Source organism: Falco rusticolus, chromosome 11, assembly GCF_015220075.1.
Source record: "Falco rusticolus isolate bFalRus1 chromosome 11, bFalRus1.pri, whole genome shotgun sequence".
Lineage (NCBI taxonomy): Eukaryota > Metazoa > Chordata > Aves > Falconiformes > Falconidae > Falco > Falco rusticolus.
The window spans coordinates 16,259,836-16,276,038 of record NC_051197.1 but is presented as its reverse complement, the minus strand read 5'-3'; the positions used below and the strand labels follow the sequence as shown (position 1 = coordinate 16,276,038).

Below are 16,203 nucleotides of genomic sequence, written 5' to 3'. Positions count from 1 at the left end.
CGAGGAAAAAAACCCTGTACCAGCAATTGTACAATTGCTACTTATACAATAACCTGCGCTGGTGTTCCTTGACACACTAGTGTCACAATTAAACAAGCCAAACTCCAAAGTATCAAGGCAGCTTTTACTTCATTTTTGGCAGAAACAACAGCAATCACAGCTGGAACTGAATGGAGAGGGTGCTGTGCTGACTAGACGGATCTGCTTCAGTCAGCAAAGAATCATTTCTGTGTTTGTGAAAGCTCATCAGTGTATGTAAGAAGAATACACTGCAGATGTGGGACAAATGGTAACGGCTTTCAAATTCAAAAAGAAAATGAAAGTTACTAAACAAAATTTAGTTGGAGCTGCAGCATCAACATATGAATGCAAACCTGTCTGTTCAGAAGCAGAAGTGAACCAACCTCACATGGGAAGAGTGACTGCTGGACCCATTATTATTTGCGGTTTGCCCACCATCACAAAACCATGCTATTGCACATAGAAGGTTACCAGTTCTGGAGGAAGCTGTTAATAGCTTAACATTAAAATGGTGCCTCCCAACCACATTAACAGAACTTTTATTTCTCTTCTCCCTACAGTGTTATTTTCTTTTCCATGCAAAATTATTTTACAGTTATAAACAACGTTAAGATATGAATCCTTTCCTCTTCTCTTGAACATTTTTATTACCTATTTTCCTGTTAGATTCTGCTATGGAGAAAGGCGACAATAAGGAAAGAGCTTCTGTAGTTTAAGGACTGCAAAGCATTGCAGAGTGCTTGTTGATGTAAACCACCTTCCCATTTGCCATTTAGATCAAAAACATGGGAGCTAAAAGGAACATGAGGAGGTGCCATGAGAGGCTGCTGCAAAACCAAAGCTGTCATTCGCAGCACTGCCATTCTGACCTGATCTCAACTCAGCTCTTACTCCAGATGTGCCACGAAGGTTAGGACTCCCCAAGGGTAGGATTCAGCTGACTGAAATTAAGTACTACAGTGTCATTGTTGACAGCTAAGCTGGTTATCCTGAACTACTTATATAGTCAATGCACAGAACCAGACATTATAGGACACCTTTCATCTTGTTCTAGGGCTGATGTATAAAATAGGTCAGATGAACAGAGCCATATAATCACCTACTTCTCACCGCAGACCCCAAAGGAAATCTTGACAGCTCGCTCAACTGCCCACAGCTCCATTGTGCATACTTAATTTTAGTCAGAGGAAATACAATCAAATGGTTTTAACCATTACTAAACAGCAGGGCACGTTAATGCTCCCTTAATACAGGCTAACATGCCAACCAGCTTCAGACCATTTATTCTAAACACATTTGCTAGAGTTACCTAACCCTATACTGTAAGACGAGACTCCACTCCCTAAATATATGAAGAATATTCATACCTGGATGTATCCTTGCTGATCAATTAAAAGATTTTCAGGCTTTAGATCTCTGTAGATGAGGTCTAATGAATGGAGGTACTCAAATGTTAGCACTATCTGAGCTGCATAAAACCGTGCATGTGGTTCACTGTGAAGAATTAAAAGAATATTAAGTACCTCAATGCTATGCTAAGATACTGAAACAACCATGTAACTGCCAGGGCTAGACAAATCAAGTATCTTTTAGCTGGTTCATTTACTGTGTAGCAAGAAAAAAAAAGCAAACAGCAAACATTTTAGAATTGATACACTCATTCCCTAAACTTAAGTCTTGCAGCTAAATACACATGCAAATCAAGATGACCATATCACACAATATAGAGCTTAGATTTTAAATTTTACTTTGAGAAAACATCATCAATTTTGATGACAATTGCATAGGAATTCCAAGATTCTGTCATGCATATATCATGAATGCTTGCATTAACTGGCTGAAAAATAAGATTATAATTACAAGTTTTTTGTTGCATGACTAGTTCAAGTCCACTGAAAGAGAGGTAAAGTAAATGCACTTATCCCTTCACAAATTTTCCTTCAATAGTAACAAATTTTATAAAACCCTCTTCCCAAATCAGCAACATAAGCTTTTTTAAAGGAACTGTGTCATTAATACTCTTACCTGAACCTTCCGATTCTTCTTAGATGTGAAAACATCTCACCACCAGGAACATACTCCATTACCATGTATAAATTAGAATTGTCCTAAGGAAGCATATAAACACACAAATACATATCAGGCATGGTATAAGTCTCTCTAATTCCTACATAGAGTGTATTTTATCAAAGAATGAAAATGAAAAATTTTAGCCATCCAATGACCTTAACAAATACAAAGCAACATTGGTAGAAATTCTTGAAGAAGTGCAGACATGTGAGAAAAGGAGCATCATATATCTCAAGAAATCTTCTTAAAAGTAAATCTGAATAAAGATAATTAATGAGCTCTTGATACAGAATAGTAAGTGACCTGATGGAAGACAGGATAAGATGCCTACTGCAAGACAAGATCTTGCAGTCCTAAAAGTTCAGAATTGACAGCCTGAGGTATTCTCGTCTCCAACACCCCCAGCCCCAAACTTCAGAACTGTGAAGATTAACGTAGAACACATTTGTTCATTTAAAATGATATTAAAAAGAAACAAAATAACGAAGAAAATACATAGAGGATACATAATCGCACTCTACATTAGGAAAATACTAATTTGTTTACAGACTGACTAGCACATACTGTCCCGAAATTAGAAGTTAACCTCAAAGTTCTCTCCTTCACAGTTAAGACTGTCTTAATGACAGGCATATATACACACCTTATTTAGGCAGATATTTATATACCTGCCTCAGGTATAAATCTCAAGTAAAAAATCTGCAAAACAGTTTCAATTTACCATTTCATATATTGTTAGAGAAATGCATCCTTTGGTTTCTCTCAAAGACAGAATGATGCCAAAAAGCTCCCTGCTGTACAAAAGCCAGGTTCACTCCAAAACAAGGGAAATCTCTAAGAGGTTAATTTTATTTATTTATTTATGTATTTGGAGACGCCCCTTCAGTCATCACCTGTTGAATTGGGATGTGTGCAACCGTGCACACAAGTGCAGGAACCCTTGCTCAAGACCTAGCAACAGTGTCAAACAAAGCATCTTTGAAAACAAAAATACTTAAAATCTTCTATACTGTAGAAGTTAAAAGTTTTAATAGCTCAAGTTTGAGCATGAACTTCCCTGAAATGCAACACAAATGCTTTCAAAATTACCTTAAAAGAATACTCCAGTTTTACAAGGAAAGGAAAGTTCACTGCTTGTAATATTCTCTTCTCATTCAGTGTGTGTTCTATTTGCTTCAGTTTGACGACCTAGGACAGAAAAAACAATCTTCAGTTGAAGTATGACACTTTATAGTTGTTGATAAATTTTTCAGTGTAAAACAATCAGCTGAAAGTAAGCTTGTAACTTTACAGATAATGAAAAACCTTATGGATTACTAGTACAGCAACAGTGCTGGGAAAGGATTAAAAAGTCTAACAACATTTTAAAGAGTAATACTCATGCAATATGGTTTGCAGAGTGTTTCTAAATACATGCCAAGTATAGGAATCAGTAAGGAAAACATCTACATTTTCTTAAGTATTGCTTGCACTTGTAATGGAGATACTTTTGCAGCAAGATGACAACTCAGTAAAATCCATTTGATCTGTGCACCTTTTGCCAAGAAAGGCAGGAAATTGTGTCAGATGTTTAATTATGAATTTTGTTATGTGTGAACAGCAGTAAACTGATAAATAGTTATTTTACATAGCTCACGTATTAGTGAGAAGACTAAGGAGAATACAAATTCAAAATTTCCATTTTTATAAACAATACCTACTTCTGTCAGACCTTTCAATGTTTTTTGCTTTTCTGCTTAGCAAACAGCTTAGCAAAATTGTTAAAAAAAATTGTAATAAAATGCTACCTTCTTGGAATCCATTATAATGTTAAGTTGCTAACAGGGCAGTAAGTGGCAGATTTCTGGTAAATGCTTTTTCAGTAATTAACAATTGTTTTCCTTGTGTTAAACCCCAACACTGCATAAATAGTTTTTTTCCACTTTACTTAATCCCTGTTGCACAGTTTATCTGTATCTCATTTTGAGAATGGCATGACTTCCAAGTAAACTTACTTTTTCTGCCTGCCCCCTGCTGAAACAAAGAGAAAATGTACGAGCGATCAAAACAAGTCTCTTTTTAGATGTTCAGAAATAAAATTGAACGGCTGTAAGTAACAGATAAGCAAGATATGTTTAAACACATTTCAGTCAGGGTTGGTGTAACTTTTAGATGCAAAAGGTAGTACCTATTAAAAAAACACTACTGTTTTGAAATAGACATCATACAATAAAGAGTGTTTTAAAAATATTAAATCTCTTTTGAACCACAGATCTTTAGGGACCAAACAAAAATTTTGCTCAAATCAGCTCATTTGTGGGAAACATGCCGCTCATTCCTAGAAAGCTATGGTACTGGAATTATCTCAGCCATTAAAGCAAACAAGGTTTTAGTTTGATATTTTGAAGCATTCTGCTGCAATGCTAGACAAGACTTCACCACCCTTCCTGCATCTTTGGCTGGTTAGATACTGGAGGGTGATGGCAGCAGTACCCCAGACTGAAGCTGCTGTTTAACGCTTTGTAGCATCAAACTGGACGTAACTCTGCACAGCCTTGCTCACATTTAAGCTCAGGCTCAGGGCACGTCCAGTGCCAGCTTCCTGTAGATCAAATGATATCTGGTAATAGCAGATTCTCCAGCAGCTTGTTTATGTCCGAGCTTTTGTTAACAAAAATTTTTTCCCCAAAACCATTACATCATGAAACTAGGAGCAAGAGCTCTACACACAAAACTGCTGGCTACATCAAAATCTATTTTTTAATTTATTTTTCGTGTCCTGATGAACCAAGTGTAAGATTGGATAACAAAGGGACACACAATACACTTTCTTCTCTTGTTTCAAGTAAAACGTAAATGAAAAATTATAGGCGGCCTGCATATTGTCTAATTTCAGACATCTTATGTTTTCTATAATACAGGAAGTGATAGAAATACACTCTCCCTAAACCATCTCCTATTTTTTGATCAATTAATACACGTTATTAATATAACACTAATATATTTCTAATAGAACACAGATATATAATTATATATGCTAAACTGAGTTGAAAAAATGTGTTATTTCATAAAGGAACACTTCAAGAATTGATTATAGACAAAACCATCAAATTAATTAATAGAAGACTGACACCTGAATGGAAACATCTTTAATCCTGTGAATCTTTTACTGCAAGTCCACTGCAATCATTAAAAGTGCGAATTCTTGCTTTTACCAGATAATTCTATAACTATAACTTTCCAAATTATTTTAGACTAAGAGGCAGCAATGAGTTTAATGAATTATTATTTTTTTAAATTCTCAGACTGTTGTTATGGCAGCTTTCTGAAGTAAATTGCTAAATTGCTCCAGTGGAGACAAGGACAATTGACAAGGACTCATCTATTCATGAAAAAGGGTTCAAAGAAAAACATTTAAAAACCTGAAATTTGATGCACCCCATGCAGTAGTGGGACGCTCATCATACCTCGTGTTACAGCAACACTCCGTGCAAGATGCCACCAACCATACCGAGGTAATGACAAGGTAAATTTCCACATGGGTGAAAATGGTCTGGCTGTCTTTCAGTTGTACTATGTTGGAAAGTCTTTTAAATTTAATTGGGATTTTTATTTTAAAATAATAGTTAGAAACCATTGTTATAAGAGAATGCTGAAGTTGCAAAGATTTGAGCTTTTCCAAGTAAAAAAATAATCCCAGAATTGACACTAAAAGGCAAGTCTTTAATTAAATGACACACTATTCAAGGTCCAGGAACCCAAATCACTTGTAAAAAATATGGGAACTGCAACTCCAGGAAAACAATTTGATTATGTCACTGCCATAGTTTCATTATATAAAATTACTGAAGAATATAATAATGCCTAAGTGCAAGAGCCCACATTGAGTCAATGCCGACTTTCATTTTGTCAGTTTCTGATTATTAAGTTCTCTGTGTCAGATTAATGTTTTCTTAATATGATTTTTGTTATACATCAGCAAACTTATGTATAGTGCCTTACAAAGTAAGACTGACTCTTATATCAGGGACTTTAGAATCTACTAATCTAAATAATGTACTTCTGAAAAACTTGTCAAAACCATTAAAAACTAACTGTACTGATGAATTATTCCTTTAAAATACTTCTTAGCATTCTGGAAATCTATTTTATTTAAAATTTAAACTTTATCACATGATGCAGCTTACAATCTAGGAGTAATAAGCTGCTAAAAACAATCAGGCTGGAGTAACAATACAGATTCAGACTACACCGCTTAAGTTTTCAACACAGAAAATAACTATTGTGTGACAGCTGTTCCGAGAGACACACTACTGTTCTATGCAGTTACTATAGATGCAACAGGATTATTACACAATTATGCACACAAAAATAGTACCTCATGGGATCAAGAACGGAAAAGAAATAATTCATGCAAATTATTTAATAAATTGTGGTTCATAAGTGAAAATTCTGAGAATTTGATCCAGAGAGTCTTCCAGAATTCTGAGCTACCCTGGAAAAGTTTACTTACTTATTTTAACTACAGCATTACGTTTTGCATTTGTCAAATAATATATAGGCCACCTTACAAAAGCTAAGCAAAGAATCTAATTGGTAACATTTTATTAATGCCTTGGATACTACTTCCAGCCTCTTCAGCTTGCCGTTTATGTTATTGGTGGTTGTAAGAATTCTATGCAAACCCAACAATTGAATCTGCTATAAGACAAAGTCAAGGGTTTAAAAGTATCACCAGTATCCAAGTGTGATAACCAAAAGCACAGTAAGTGCAACACAGTTTAGCCACAGTTACCAGATCTTTGTCTACATCAAACTCTTGTACCACAAAACCCACCATAAATTACACCAACCTTCTGTTTGTCCAGTATCTTCATAGCATAATACTGCTCTGTGGATTTATGTTTCACCATCATAACTCTCCCAAATGATCCTGTTCCAAGGGTTTTTTGCCTCTCAAAATCATCTAGGCCAGCAGTATTCTACATGTACAAGGATATAATAACATAATTTACAATCCAATACCCAAAGACAATTTTAACTGTATAAATTGAATTTATGAAAGAAAATTGAGTGAAACTACATTTATTGAAGACAACTATAGCCAACTATACTGTTGTTATAATTTCATGCCTGTCAATTTTTAATAAATTTTACATTACTTCTAAAACAGAAAAAGACTTAACTGAATTGTATCAACATTTCTGTAATTTATCCATACAGATGACACAAGCTTAGTAAGAAACACTTAGCAGTAAACAGATCATGAATTCAACATACAGATAAATAACCCCCTCATGCTTCACAAACAGGAATATTGGAAAATGCAAAAAACCCCAAGCTCTAGAGACAGTTCTACATGTGATTTGTCTAGAGACCATATCACTGAGTAAATTTTCTCAAATATTCATTACCGTATCTTTTCAAATGCTGGTTTAAAGACAACCCTTCCCCAACAAGCCAAACCCCCAAGTTCAATTTTCAGAAGGTTTTTCTCCAACAAGTTCCTTAAACTACCCCCAAGCCTTATGCAGTAGGCTCAATACCCTTAATTCCCCTTAAAACCATGTGGAAAATTATTAACAGGTTAAATTACAGACGTGCCAATGCTTATTGTTATAAAAAGCCAGCTAAAGCATGCCAGTAGATTTTGAGTCTTGTCATGTTGATGGTGAACATCACTCAAAGTAAGAGAAAGCTGTTGTTCAGTATGAGCATTTCATCAGCTCAAATCTGGAGAAGACCCAGGAGTCTTTGCTGATGAACTTCAATGACAAAACTGACATTAAAAACTGCATTAAACTTATTTATGTTTTCTGCACTGCTCATTGCAGACTAGTAACACACTGATAACATTATAGAAAAAATGCAACAGGGAAAACTATTGAATGTTTAAATGACTGATACCTGAGGGGGGCTTTCCCATTTTCTTAAAAAGTCTTCTTTGGCTTTGGCTAGGAACTCTTTCACTGAAAACACACACAAAAAAAGCACATTTTAATTAATGGAGATGCTTTGTTAACAAAATATGTAAACTTTATTATCAACTTCTTTCTTCAACTTGTAATATTTCACCATGTATGAAAGCAAGCACCAATGCCTCTAGAACTTCTACAATATCTCCAGGTGATCTTTATGCTTTCTGGAGTAACTACATCATTCTACACAAATTACTTAAACTAAACCAGCTCTAATAACTCACAATATTGTATACGCAAGCAGGCTTTAAGGTGATGCAAGACATTCTTAATTTGACTGGGAAAAAACATGAACACCTGACATATACAAATAGCCATTCCACAAAGTTAAGACTATTTATTTATTTTTGTAAAATAAGTTACATTTTCTTTCAGCTGATTGAGCGTAATGTCAATCTCATTGCTTTTTCCCCTCATCACCTTTATTTAAAGGCTGTTTGCAAGCTCAAGTAGCAAATGAATAGCATTACTGCAAAGACAAAGCACAGGGCTACAACAACACTGCACATTAGGCATGCCCAGAGTCACAGAATATGTATTTTAATCTCAATTTCCCACTGAAATTGAAGGAATGTATAGTAGCAGAATTCTGGATGACTGTTCAAAATGTACACCAACATATTTTGTTCCAATCATCTTTCAGATAATTTTTTTTTTCATATCACGTATCAGCCAGATCAATGCAGATTACTTAATGCACAGTCAAAATGGGAGGTGTTTCAGACATTGCCGTGGTTCTGAAAGAGTAACAGAATCAAAAAGAAAATATCGTACTGGCTTTGTGTTCTCTGAATCATTTCACATAATACAACGATAATAACAGTGGATGTTCTGTACTATGATGTTCTGCCACAAGTAATTTATGAAAATACTCAGCAACAGGCCAAGATTATTCTGGTCTGTATCTAGAAATACACGTTTTCACAACTTTATTTTACCTTCTGATGGTCATAAAAAAATTAGGTTTCTAAGGGGCTGTAAACAACCATCTGATTAATCAAACTTTTCTGTACTCTTCTTTTCAGAGAATATCAGTGTCTACAGAGGGAACTTTTAAAAAATTCTCTTCTACTACAAGTACAGTTACAGCAGCAGTAAAAACAATGGCAGCCCTGGAGAATGCTGGTCTTGCACTTTTTTGTTTTTCTTCCCCTCTCAAGTGAGCTACGGAATTCAACTATCACAAAATACTCAAGGGAAGTTTATGGCTCCCACCAACACTGGCTCTGATGGAGCAGCAAACATGAAAATTTCAGAAAAAATGTCAAAAAATTCTTGTGGACTTCATGGTTAGAGAAGTGATAGCCACCAAGTAATTTTGCTTTAACAGAAACTAGCAATATCATAGGAGGAAGAGATTTATTACCCTAAACTTATGGTTAAGTAGAGTAGGAAGAACACAGTTTATATCAAAGGAACTTTTAAATTGGTATTAAAACTCACTGAGAGTTGAAAGTATTTTAGTGGGCAATCAGTAAAAACGTTTGACATATCCTGTGTGGGGAAAATATTTCCATTGTTTTTAATTTAGGGGGGTTACTCATGTAATGACTTTTAATGATCCTAATTTGGGAAAAGGACAGGATTTCCTGTGGCGTGAAATAATTTCTCAACACAAAAAAGGGAAGTTAACAATGTCCAAATTAATGCCTGATGATCCTTTTTCCATTAGGAGAACAGAGATGACTTGATAAAGTGATGACTACTGATAAAAGTTTTTAAAACATCAATTTATGTCAAACTAGCATGAGCTCTTAATGACAAGGAAAAAACCCTCAGATGATCATTAAGATTACCAAAATGCGAGCCTTCAAACTTACGTGGCTGTAGCTTAGAAATTAATGTTAACTTTAACACTGTATAGCACAACCAAAACATGAAATTGGTCTCATTTTCTTATGTTATTACAGTACATCTTAAATATCCCTCATGCTAAATTCATTGTTCATATAAATAAATATTTTAAATTTCCATGTTTTGCACTGAAATATAATTATTCAGTATTTCTAAAAATGACATTTACATGTAGTCATCTTTGTTCTACTTATAGAATAAGGAATGCTGTTTGTGGAAAATGTGACCCAACTGGAAACATTCAGATTGTGGAAGCAGGAGAAAAATCTCTCATTACTAGAATATCAATAAGCCACAAGCTCTCCTTCAACAAAACTTCAAAATAATTCTACTTCACTTTTGCTCTTTTTTCTTGGAAAGCAGCACTGAATGCATATTTTCAAAATAAAGCTACCTAATGGTGCTCATTTATCTTTAAATCACTATCTTTTAAATATGATTTAATGTTCTGTGGCATGTTTCATTAGAATTACATTTTCTTCCTAATGAGAAAGTGGGTCAAATTGTGCCTGGTTCTCATTTTCAGAGGTCGCCTGGGCTCCTAACACCAAAACACAATCAGCAGGTGATTTAAAATATAATTTAGGCAACTTAAATGCATACACTTCAGTCACTTCTGAAAATAGGACTTAGAATTCTAAGCAGGAGAAGTACTTTTGAAAATTCTCTCTCAATCACAAGACATTAACTCTTGCTACAGGAGAACATTTGATTTCTACTTTTCAGGTGCATAATCAAAATTTACAACAACTGGATTGTAGTGGCCATTGGTATTATTGTGATGATGCAAACAAATAGGTTTATTACATGATTAGACTTAGAAATTTCCTCAAGTGCACATTTTTAGACACCTTACATTGTGACTATGTTTGCTTTTCTAGTCTTTTAAACTGTTTGTAGCATCTGTGACTTTGGGCACTAATGAAGGAATGAGCATACCAAAAGTCTCTATAGGTTCCCCAAGGGTTTGCAGGAACATTCACCCACACAGATGAGATGATGAAGAGAGGAAAGAAAGAAAAGAAAAAAAAAAGAAAAGAAAAGAAAGTTTTATGCATTTCCACAACAAACACATAGAAAACACAAATACATTCCACCCTTTCCCCTCCCCACTCAAGAACAGGCCCTGTAATAAACCAGCCCTTTCCCACACAGACAGAATGAGTCATGCTAAGTCACAGAATATTTGAGCAAAGAAAAGAGAAAAAAACCCAAAGGAAGCTAAATTCAGTATGAAAAAAAGGCGATGCATCACAGAAATAAGCACAGCTTACAAAACTTCAGGAGATCAAGTTGGCATCTTTAATAATTAATCTATTCCAAGACACACACATCCAAGGAACTGTTGCTAACAAAAGCATATCTATCTTCATCGCAGCATGCTGGAACACAATAAAACCTGTAATCGGGTGATCTTCCCACTACTTAGCACTTTGTTGCAAAAGACAGCATGTGTGAATTGCATGGCATGTGGTGGATAGCACAGAAATGGCAAACAGTCTCCAAAAAAAAAAAAATAATAAAAAAATCACAATCAAATTTCAGTCCTGTTACCCAACAGCAGCCACAAACCCCCCTGGAAAGTCTAAACTGCACAGCTGAAGTTGCTGTATACAAACTGGAATGCATACAGGAATCCTGTATGGTCACCATACAAGTATGATTTAATTTTGTAAGACTGTGGAAAAAAAAAAAAAGAATCCAGGAAAGAGATGTTGATATATTGGTTCCCATAAACACTGAAGAGCAAGGATCACTCATATATGGCTCAGCAAAGTGAAGATGAGGGTGCAAAGAGTGTATGCAAAGACCAGCAAACAAACCCTATTCCGACTGGTTTCACTGGTACAGCAGAAGTTGGAGTGAAGGAGGCTGAAACTAAAGGGGGAAAAGCTGTTGCTCAAGAAAGGAAGATGCCGGAAGGAGAGAGCAAAGCATGAGTAACAGCACTGGCACGAGGGCCACAGCCGTGGTCAAAACAACTGGACGCGTCAGGAAGGACAGCAGCTGGAACTGGGGAGGATGCACCAGTGATCCAGAGATCGGGTAAGCACAAACACACAGTGCAAGCCTAGCTCTTCATGACCAGCAAGCGCAATCACTGGAAGAGGAAGCAAGTTTTAGGCAATGCAGACACCCAAAGCATACAGTGGAATATCTGGGGAGATACGCAAAAAGGTATTAAAAAGTCAGGTAATGGCTGAAGAGTCACAACTGGAAGATTTCAGGCAGTTTTATTTCTTCCACCTGCTTCAGTTCAAACCCTGGTCAGAAGAAATGCTACAGGTACACCCGCAGCTGGACAAGACACAAACTATCTTCTTGCGTATCACAGGTGGCATGGGACTTGGCCTGTGGAGAGCTGTACTCGGAACCAAGGCAACATGATGGTCAGCAGGAAAGTCTGCTGGAAGAGATTTCTAAGGGAAGGGGAACTCAAGATCCAGAGGTTCCTAGGTAGTAATACCTCCTTCCATGGCAGTAAATACAAAACAAAAAAAAAAAAACCCAAACATGAAAAAAATACCACAAGCAAAAACAAAAATCCCCTGGACCCACCCCCAAACAGCAGGGGACAGTTATCTAGCAATACATTCACACAATATTTCCGTTTGTTTTATCGATTAACTCTTGTATGGAAAGTCAGCAGGCTTATAGAAAAAATGGTTAACAAAGGGCACAGTACTCATGTACTATAAAGAGTACCCTGGCCCGAAACACACTTTAAGAGCAAGTGAATCAGAGGAAGGCACCTGAAAAAAAAAAAGGGTTAGGACCTCTCAAGCTGCAGGGGTGCAGTGACAGCAGAGGGAGAGGGGTCACAGATGGAGAGTCCTGAAGAGTTACCATGAATTACTTTGCCCTTCTCCCACCTCCCACAGGCACTGTATTTGTTATTCTCAAGCACATCTCCCACAAGAACCAGCGAGCCAGAAATATTTACTTGGGGGGGGGGGGGGGGGGGCGGGCACGCGGAGAGCACGGGGAAAGTATTTGGATGGGATTCATGGCAAGAAAGCAACAACTAAACTGATTAAGTCTAAACGTTGGGCACCACTACAAACGCCCATCTGCTGTGCTAAATGCCAATCTCTGCTTGGTATTTAAAATGCCCTTTATCAAAATACAATTCAATTTTTGTTCCAAAACCGTAATATAATCATTGGAAGTCTGTAATTAAGTGGGCTATTTCATTAAAATCTCCAAAAATAATTTAATGGAAAAGTGAGTATGTATGAAGATATTCTGGTAATTATATATGTATATTTCATTTTTATAAAAACAATTACAGCCTTTAACATTATTGAGATGTACATAGATGCCTCAGTGAATCCTGTGGTTATGGTACCACATTTCAGAAGCAAGTGAGAAGTGTACAATTCAAATTCTAAGTCCCATTCTTAGACCTTCAACTTGTCATCTTAAATGTCTTTAAATTTCTCTTTTGATTGGCAATAACAACATCATAAGGCTTACAACAAGATTTCTCTGTGCTGGTAAGTTTGAAAATGAACACAACTAACCGTTAAATAATATACACTCAGAGGAGGTAGTATGAGCACCAGTTAACAGTTTAATAGCTGGGAAACACTTCAAAACACAAACTAAAATGGTAGCACTGAAACAGACCATCAGCAAGAACAAAACACTTTGTTTCTCACAATGTGAAAACGGTGGGGAAAAAAACTCCAACGTGATATAAGCCTGGCACCGTTCAAGTCCATCTTGTGTTAACACTGCAGTGAGACACACTGGCCCTCCCATGAAAAACTGACCAGCTATGACTTTGTCTGGTTTCTGCTCTAAGAGTTGCAAAGTCAACTACGGTTAGATTAATAACTCTGCATCAATTTAATATCCCATTTATCAACCTTTTGACTTTGAGAGCAAGGTTTTGATCTCGTATTTCTGTTTAAACACCAATTATGATAAAAACAGGTGATGCAAAGCAAACTAACTTACCAGCTGCAATGGGTAAGAACCTTCCTTCAGTTAAAAAAAACCAACCCACAAGACCCAGAACATATGGAGCAGTTCTGAAAAAGACATTTGTTGGAATATAAAACCTTAAAGTTCTTAGTAATGGAATGATCACGTAAGAATTAACAACTGCATAAAAGTTTGCTATTAAAATGGAAGCACTAATAATCTAACTGCACACTGCAAACACTTCTATGGAATACTGGGAAGGACTGGTAAGAAGTGGAGAGGACAAGGGATTGGAAAAAACATGAAGAAAAAAGGGAGAGGAACGGGATAAACAATAAATTAAGCCCAATTACAGCTGCACTGCCTAAAGACTAGAAGAAAATACTAGGATCCGATTTTTGGGATAGCATATTCAAGAACTGATTTACAGCATGCAGTAAGTGTAAAATACAAATTGTTCTTATCCATTACAAAATTACAACTCAAAATCTGAAAACAGGCAAAATCTTCTTTTAATCCCGTCCACAATTTTGAAGCCTTGAGCTAGACAGTATTTTGTCAGTTTCATAAAAGCAAATCTGCAACAGTTAAGAGCTCTGTAAGTAGCCCAGCTTTTTTTTTTTTTTTTTTTTTTAATTTTATTTTAGTTTTCAATGCTACAGGGTATAATTTTAAGCTGTAAATTAAAGCTGAAGTCTTACTTAATGTTCACTTCTTTCCTTGGCTGGCAAGACAGCAACAGCCTGCACAAGAGATGTGACAGATTTGGACAAACCCAAACAGGAGCCAGGTTTCCAGCTATCAGAGATAATACCTATTCTTTGTTGAATTCTGAGCAGTACTCTACTGCATAGAATACCAGTCAAGACTGACTTCCTTCTATTTTTATCAGAGATAATAAAATCAATTTTATTTACAAGTCCTATCTTCAGCCTTTCCATCTTTTATTCTTTTTCTTAAATCATGAAGTACTGGTCCAAACACAGGTGGTGAACCCTGAAAATGCCAGAAGTACAACATAACAGAGACCACTCTGGGGAGACAGGACCAAATCCAACTAACAGTCACTTAAAATGTGAATCCTTTAAATTTTTTTTGAAACTTTCAAATGTATAATGTAAATCAGTAAATTTATTCAGCCACAAACAAAATCAAGTCTTGTACTAGTTCTGCTCAGCAGTTGTACACGTGTATATGTCCCGATTCAATCATTTTCCACCAGAAAACCCATACAGATGAGATAAAAACTTTGCTTCCTTAATCTAAAAGAGAACCCAGACACCATGCTTATAGAAATTTATTAACGAATACACCTTCATTAAAAAAAAAAAATCACTCCTCCCTCACGATACACACAGATTGATGCCAAAAAACTCAGAACAAACATCCAAAACCTATGAATCAAGCTGGGATTTATTATTCAAATCCTAAATTATGGGTTATACGCAAGACTTCCTCAATGCAGACAAGCAGAATAGCTTCATCTGAAGCATGGGACGTGACCTAGTGTCCTGCAGAGTCCTGGTGGGTGAGAGATGTTCCATCCCTTCGGATATTTTAGTCCTTCATGGCAGCACCTCCCTTTCTTACCCAAGCTTTCCTTTCAAATTAAAGTGTTATTAGCAACCTTTTGCTGATTGATTATACAGTTGATTTTTTTTGTTCCAGTTCTCTAAAGCAACCAGTTAGAACTGATATCCAGTTAGTTAAAACTAAGCTTTGGCCTAAGGAAAGGAATCTCCTTCATACCTTGTTCCTGCTTTTGAAGTGCTCATTAAAGCGAATTATTCCAGACTGCTGGAGAAAACACATTTGTAGATGTGCTTCCTCTCTTGCAACAACCCACATGCTTTGAGGCTTAAAAGTCCAAGAAACAGCAGTTTGGTTTATTAGGCTGCAGTTCAGTGTTCAGTATGGACTGGTATAAATAAAACCCCAGGACTGTCCTTCCACAGTCAACTCATTCCTGCCTCTCTATCATGACCTTCCTTGAAAGAGCAAAAGCATCCCTGTGGCTGACTGCCAAACCATGTCAGGGAGCCAGGCCAGATTAAAAAGCAATGGACAGAAGGCAGGGAAGGACAAGGGAAGCTAATTTTAATCCACAGCAGTTCTCAGTTCTTTTCATCACATGAATGCTTCTCCTGGGGCAAGGGAAGGGAGAAGTGTCATGGAAATGGGCAAACATGTGGGGCAGACCTGCTGCTTTTCTGAAGAAGTGGCAGTTCATGTTAGCGCAACACGGCCATGAAAGTATGGCATTGGACTACTGAAAAGGCTTCTGAGAAATAATTCTTATTTTAAGTTATTAATTTTCAATCATTGTATTAGATAAGTTATTTCTATTAACTTAAAAATTCAAATTAATAAA

General features: G+C 36.3%; 1 protein-coding gene across 4 annotated transcripts in view; it reads right to left on the bottom strand.

Annotated features, from left to right (window-relative positions):
* The window catches only part of PRKACB (protein kinase cAMP-activated catalytic subunit beta), a 75,739-nt gene that overhangs the window by 11,850 nt on the left and 47,686 nt on the right, over positions 1-16,203 (bottom strand). For 3 of the 4 annotated variants that reach the window (XM_037403887.1, XM_037403884.1, XM_037403888.1), the window contains exons 2-6: positions 7,978-8,039; positions 6,924-7,052; positions 3,181-3,279; positions 2,047-2,129; positions 1,389-1,515 (exon numbers count right to left, since the gene is read on the bottom strand). In XM_037403887.1, coding sequence (XP_037259784.1) covers positions 1,389-1,515; positions 2,047-2,129; positions 3,181-3,279; positions 6,924-7,052; positions 7,978-8,039 — 500 coding nt within the window. Of the gene's footprint in view, positions 1-1,388; positions 1,516-2,046; positions 2,130-3,180; positions 3,280-6,923; positions 7,053-7,977; positions 8,040-10,841; positions 10,851-16,203 lie in introns of all 4 variants that reach the window. The other variant, XM_037403885.1, reaches the window with a different exon arrangement.